We start from the raw sequence: 7500 nt of genomic DNA on the forward strand, positions 1-7500 counted from the left end.
AGTCTTTGTCTGCGGTTCCGGAGGAAGTAGAGAACAGAAAGGGAGGAGGAGGAGGAGGAGGAGGAGGAGGAGGAGGAGGAGGAGAAAGATGGTGGAGGAGGAGGAGGAGAGGGGGGGGAGGAGGAGGAGGAGGAGGAGGAGGGGAGGAGGAGGAGGAGAAGATGGAGGAGGAGGAGGATGGAGGAGGAGGAGGAGGAGGAGGAGGAGGAGGTGGGGGGAGGGGTGGAAGCGGAAGAGAAAAGTCTTGAAAAAAAGGACAAGTGCAGCAAAGGAATGCACTTCTGATGTCAGGGATGAAACTCAATGATGCTTCTCACCTCCTCTCTCTCCCTCTCTCTCTCTCTCTGTCTCTCTCTCTCTCTCTCTCTCCCTCTCTCTCTCTCTGTCTCTCTCTCTCTCTCTCTCATTTACACAGACATGGCCCATGAACACACACACACACACACACACACACACACACACACACACACACACACACACACACACACACACACACACACACACACACACACACACACACCTGCAGTTCTCCTCAACATTCTCATGTAACCTTCTGAAGAAGCAAAAACCGCTGATAGAACATGTGCGTGGTGCGCACACAGACAATCACACACACACATACACACACACACACACACACACACACACACAAACACACACATGCACGCACGCACGCACGCACACACACACACACACACGCACACACACACAGTAGAGCACAGGAAACTAACCGTGCTCAGAAATCTCCGCGGGGGGTTGTTATGGTAGCAGCACTGCGCAGAAAAGTTCCATTTTCGAAACTAAATCTTGCGAGTGGCCTACACACACACACCCACCATTTCCTTTCACCGCTGCCAACGGGCCAGAGCCAAGGAGCCAGCTAGCAACAAGTAGCTCCCCGAATATTTTTACACCACCACACCACCAGCCTTACATCACCAGCATCCACTGCCAGAGCACAGAGCAGAGCAGCAGAGCACAGTGCAGCTGAATACTTTTGACTTTTTTGCGGAGGTTGGAGTTCAGTTCGTTCAGTTTTGTTCCGTTCGGTTCAATGTATTACATGGCGCTATTCCGACATGCTGCTATTCCGACATGCTGCTATTCCAACATTGATGTCTATTGTCTATTCCCTCCGAGATATGCCATGTCTGTGGTTTGAGCTATGTTGCTCAGCTTTTATCAGTTTAGGGAGAGTGCATGCAGTTACCCTAACCCTAACCCTACCCACAGCATGTAGGATGTCGGAATAGCGGTAGGCCTATGTCGGAATAGTGGTTGCCCCCCGGATCAATGCTATGCTGCTATTCCTGCTCCCGGCACGCTTCCTTGTTAGCATTTACTGTAACCTTAAAGGGACACTGTGTGAGATTTTTTGTTGTTTATTTCCAGAATTCATGCTGCCCATTCACTAATGTTACCTTTTTCATGAATACTTACCACCAGCATCAAATTCTAAGTATTCATTATATCTGGAAAAATTGCACTTTTCATACATGAAAAGGGGGATCTTCTCCATGGTCCGCCATTTTGAATTTCCAAAAATAGCATTTTTTAGCTGCAAAAATGACTGTACTTGGACCATACTAGAAAATATTTGTTTATTACTTAGTAAACTTTCATGTAGGCCTAAATATCAAATTTGGCAATAGGCAGCCCAGTTTCAATGAGCAGCATAGTTGCAGTACCTTTTTTGACCATTTCCTGCACAGTGTCCCTTTAAAGTGAATGGATAATAGGTGTACTCAACTTCTAGAATAAAATGCAACTTTGTGTGCAAGTAAACAGACTATCAACAACTTTGATCAAGCGGAAAAAAGACACTCTCAAAATACCCATCTATTTATTTGGTAACACTTTTACTTGATGCCGGCGTCATACATACAGTATGACATAACAGCTTCATAACAGTGTCGTAACGCAGTCATGAACGTGTCATAAACATTATGTCCATGTCATAAACATTTTATGACTGTTGCCATTACGTGACATTCGGTTATGGTAAAGGCTGCCCAAACGATGTCAACTTTTCATGACCATATAACTTTTGACATAATGCTGATGACTGTGTCATGACACTGTTTTGACACTATTAGGACAATGTCAAGTGATGCGTATGACACTGGCGTCAAGTGTTACAATTTATTCTATAGCAACATGTCACAGCAGGTGCGTTTCTCAGGGCAGGAATTTCACGAGGGCCATGAGGGCCCTCCCACTTTGGCCTTGTGCCCTTGAAAAAATGTCTGTCATAAGGCCACAGTGGCCTTGATGCCCTCTCTGATGCCCTCGCAAGAGGCCTTGCCCCTAAAATGACGAAATTCCAGGCCTTCAGCCCTGAAGCCATTGCAAGCATGTGAGGCACAAAGACGTTTTTTTTTTTCCCCTACTTAGCATTTACGGTAATTTACAGCATTTTGCAGCATCTACAACAGGGTGGAATATCCCAGATCACCACTCTCTGGCTCCCTCTGGAAAGACTGGCTGGCCAGATCTGATTGCCAGATCTTATTCTTGCGCGAGAAATTGTCAAAAATGTACTGTAATGGTATGAGGTCTCACATCTCAGTGGAATTATAATTCAGTATGAATAACTTTTAATTAAAAAGAAATAAAAAAAAACACACTGATGACAGATGCCATTTTACTGGAACTCTCCACAGATGTGGATTGTGATCATCATAACCATCCCAGACTCCTTCCCAGAAGCGTCACATAACTTGCTATATTGACACACGGGAGTCATGATTCAGCTCTTGCGTGTCGCTTCTCAAATGTGTTTATGCAATCATGGAGTCACACACACATAATCACACACACACACACACACACACACACACACACAGACACACACACACACACACCGTGATGAAGGACAATTTACTGTAAATGTTCTCCATGAGCTCCCAAAACATTCTGACACATACTCAGAATCCCCACAATCCAACAGCAAACAACTGTTTCTCCTACTGGTTACACACTTTCTCTCTCTCTCTCTCTCTCTCTCTCTCTCTCTCTCTCTCTCTCTCTCTCTCTCTCTCTCTCTCTCTCATTTACACAGACATGGCCCATCTTTTAACTAGAACTGAAGTACTTCAAGTATATCTATAAAACCTACTTCCTAAACGTGTTGCATACACAGGAAAGGAATTAGTGTATTAAGTGTGTTAAATCAGGATGCCAAAGCAGCATTGGTCGTTAGTGTGTATTTGACAAATGTCATCATCACCATTGGGCCTTGGCAGCCTTGCATTCAATACACAGGACAGAGGAAGTGGTTCCAGACACAGGTGGCAGTAAATAGAAATTTCTATTTGGAGGACTGGAAGGATTTATCAAATTTAAAAGTCCCCTTTCACTTTTGGGTCTGGCGGTCGTGACATCCAACAGCCTCCCAATCAGTGGCATCAGTTATCCTACATGTCAAATTTGTCACATTGACATCTAGGTACCTACTGTAACTTTGAGTCCCAACAAAGCAAGACTTATAAATATGATGTACGAAAGCGTGATGCATTAAAGAACACAAAGAAAATCTAAGTGTGCAGACACTTTTTCTGTGGTTTATGACAGTTTTTGCACAATGCGGTTGTAATCAGGTTAAATACAGATACAATGGCAACCACTCCAGCTGCCCAGGGTAGTCATGAGGGTACCAAGTCTAGGACAGTCACTAGTGATGAGCAAAGAGACAGCAGCGTGCTAACAGTGTAGTGACGCCAAGCAGGAGAAAGGAGCAAGAGGCAACTTACCTTTGATTCCAAACTTTGAGTTGCGTCCGAACTTCAGGAAGACAAGCATCAGCACAATCAGTACAAACGTGACCGCCGCGATGCTCACAACCGCATAAACCTGAAACGCACACACACACACGCAGGCGCGCGCACACACACGCAGGCATACACACGTGTAGGCATACACACACGCACACACACACACACACATATGCATGCACACATAGTCAAGTCAAGAGGGAAGATGACAGTGATCCACGTACCCTGAAATTTCCTCCACCACAGCTCTGTCTATAATAACACCACCCGAGTGGAACAGCACTCCATAATGGCTGTGTAGAACAAGGTGTGAGAAAAGATTATTGATTTTTCATGTTTCACCACTTAAAGCAGCAGTCTCAGAAAAAAAGAGCCTCGGGCAGCAAAGTGCTTCAGTTAAATGACTCTACAGTAGAGTGAAGCCTCACTATATTGTGGTTCACCTCCTGTAGTCCCACCAGGCTGAGGATTCCCCCCACTTAACCCCTTAGCGCAGCACGATGGCTCTCTGTAATGTCATAGCAATGTTGTTATGATGTAGTTGAGTATTTTCAGCAAATAGTGAATAGGGTCACCGGCGACCCCTGCTGCAGTAAGAGGGTCTACTATACCCACGCTATGTCACTACACGTTAAGAAAACGTTGTTCAGAAAGGTATTATAATTTATTACATTACACAGAGCTGACGCTTTTTCTCCAAAGCGAATTACAGCCACTGGGTTTGAGTTTTTTCCCCCTCATTAATATTCCCATGCTATGTCACTCACTACACATGCTTAACCCTTGTAAGGTGTTCGGGCCTTTTTGACCCGTTTTCAGGCTTTTTTGCTTGAGAAAAATAATATCTGTTAGTATTCTTTCACACTGAGATTCACTGGCCTAGGCTCATTATCTGTGAGGAACATGAATCTGAAAAAAAAAACCTGCCTTGCCGAACACCTTTTATATAACAAAAACACGAGCACCTTACCAGGGTTAAGAAATGTATTTAAGAAAGATATTGTCATTTATGACAGCTATACATACAGTATACAGTACAATAACTATTGATTAACTGTAGCAATAATTGCTACCTGCGGTAATAAAACAGTATGTGGGAGGGATGTGTTAAGGTTTGAATAATAGTAAAATCTATACTGTGATGGTTTATGGTTGTAGCTTAGTCAATCATGAGAGATCAAGAGATTATGGAATGTACTGTAACTAGACAAGGGCTCCACTGTGCCTGAACGGCCCTCGTAAAGACATGTGGCCTATAATGTGTAAAAATATCATGATGTTTTATCGTAGAACATTGTCCATCGTGGGCGGTTATGGGATGTAGCTCGATCTGGAATATCAGGGGATCATTGTAACAGAGTGCCGTATAATGTATATAAAAATCACTCACAACTCTGTCGTCGCGTGGAGCTAGTGGTGGATCACCTGAGAGACAGAGACAAAGATGTCATTAAAAACCATGAAACAACACACATACTTGTGCGCACACACACACAAGTACGGGCACGCACACACACACAAACACGCACACGCACACACACACACGCACACACACACACACACACACACACACACACACACACACACACACACAAACACACCCACGCACACACACATACAGATGCGTGCGCGCGCACACACACACACACACACACGCACATGGGTACACAGATGCGTGCGCGCGCGCACACACACACACACACACACACACACACACACCCACGCACACCCACACCCACACACACACACACACACACACCCACGCACACACACACACATAAGCACACACGCACGCACATACGCACACACACACATACATGCTCGTACACACACACACACACGATAACAAACACATAAACACACACACACAAACACACACCATGTGTTTGGTGTTTGCTGTTTGTTCCTTACCTGTGGGAGGGTCTGTTTCCACTTTCCAGGAAAGAGCATGTGATGACATCCAGATAAAGAACAGAAATGAGGAAAGGGGTGAATACACATGCTACAAGTACTTGAAAATACAATATATTATTAACGTATTGTTATTATTATTATAATTATTATTATTATTATTATTATTATTATTAACACAGGATACTAATAGAGGTCACTCACCATAATATGCTGGTTCTGAGGTCTCTGTGAACAAGCAAATAAAACATAAAACAATGTTACTACCCACTGTATTAGTTTACGTAAAGGCTAGACATGTTAGTTGGCTCACACTTTGTTTAGATATTCTGCCCACACAGACGTCAGTAATGTGCTGTTGACTTTTGGGAAGTTTCATTATGATCTTAAAGTTTATCAGTTTGCTCAAGAATACCACTACTATGAGACAGAGTTCATTGGAATGCTTCCCAAAACAGTCACTGTATACAAGGGCATCCAAATAAAAGTGACCAGAAAAGTTTACTGCAAATGGCCATTCTTGGAAATAGCTGACTCAATTGCAAATTGCCAAATAGATTCAAGATTCAAGAGTAATAACATGTTATTATACTGATAGGAGACCATTGTTAATAGCACTTACTGAAATGAGTGTGAAAATGATTGTAATATCGTATATCCCCAAAATTCCACAGAAAACGTAAAGCTTTACGAAACAGGGCAAAAAGGTATGGGATATCAAAATAGATTTATACATGTACATGTCTCCACGTGTGTGTGTGTGTGTGTGTGTGTGTGTGTGTGTGTGTGTGTGTGTGTGTGTGTGTGTGTGTGTGTGTGTGTGTGTGTGTGTGTGTGTGTGTGTGTGTGTGTGTGTTTGACTTTGTCTGTCTGTATGTGTGTATGTGTGTGAGAGAGGAACAGTTCTAGACAGAGAAAGAGACAGAGAAAGTGGGGACAGATTCAACAAAAAAGAGAGAAAGATCATAAGACAGAGAGAGAGAGAGAGAGAGAGAGAGAGAGAGAGAGAGAGAGAGAGACAGACAGAAAGACAGAAAGAGAGAGAAAGAGAGCGAGGCTGACAGGGAGAAATACACACACACACAGAGTGATGTGAAATGGATGGAGTAGAGCGGCCTAATATGTACCTAGCATGTGTGTGCCTGTGTGTGATTGTATGTGCGGTATGTCTCCAAGTATGTATTTACAGTTACATATGTGTGTGAGAGAGAAACAGTGAGAAAAGGACAGAAAGAAAGAGTAAGAGCAAAGAAAAAGAGAGAGAGAGGAGGGGGAGAAAGAGAGAGAGAGAGAGAGAGAGAGAGAGAGAGAGAGAGAGAGAGAGAGAGAGAGAGAGAGAGAGAGCGGGCAAAAGAGAGAGAGAGAGAGAAAGAGAGCGGGCAAGAAAGAGAGAGAGAGAGAGAGAGAGAGAGAGAGAGAGAGAGAGAGAGAGAGAGAGAGAAAGAAAAAACAGAAAAAGAGTGAGGTGTTTCCGACTGACCAGAGGGGTCGAAGGGATGCTTCATGAAGTGTGCGGTGATAGACTTCTGGTCCACGCCGTAGGTGTTGGTGGCCAGCAGCGTGTAATCGCCGTTGTTGAAGTGCGTGGGCGTGTCCAGACGCAGGCAGCCGTGGTGCTTGCTCTCCGAGTAGTCGTGGATGAGCGTGGTGATGAACTGGGTCTCGTTGAGCGTGCGGCCGTTGAAGATCCACTGGAGCCTGGGCCGGGGGTTGCCGGCCACGCTGAACGGGATGCACCAGTGGTGGTCCAGGGTGACGTTCATCAGACTCACCTCCGGGGGAACTGCCCATATAGATAAGATAGACAGACAGACAG

At 44.4% G+C, this 7500-nt stretch overlaps 1 protein-coding gene across 1 annotated transcript in view; it reads right to left on the bottom strand.

Moving 5' to 3' along the window:
- ntrk2a (neurotrophic tyrosine kinase, receptor, type 2a) overlaps nucleotides 1-7500 on the bottom strand; it is a 102527-nt gene that overhangs the window by 75330 nt on the left and 19697 nt on the right. Inside the window, exons 9-13 of the mRNA XM_063193467.1 lie at nucleotides 7165-7467; nucleotides 5889-5912; nucleotides 5685-5705; nucleotides 5164-5198; nucleotides 3753-3852 (exon numbers count right to left, since the gene is read on the bottom strand). Coding sequence (XP_063049537.1) covers nucleotides 3753-3852; nucleotides 5164-5198; nucleotides 5685-5705; nucleotides 5889-5912; nucleotides 7165-7467 — 483 coding nt within the window. The remainder of the gene's footprint in view (nucleotides 1-3752; nucleotides 3853-5163; nucleotides 5199-5684; nucleotides 5706-5888; nucleotides 5913-7164; nucleotides 7468-7500) is intronic.

The sequence above is a fragment of the Engraulis encrasicolus genome, chromosome 3 (genome assembly GCF_034702125.1).
Source record: "Engraulis encrasicolus isolate BLACKSEA-1 chromosome 3, IST_EnEncr_1.0, whole genome shotgun sequence".
Classification (NCBI taxonomy): Eukaryota; Metazoa; Chordata; class Actinopteri; order Clupeiformes; family Engraulidae; genus Engraulis; species Engraulis encrasicolus.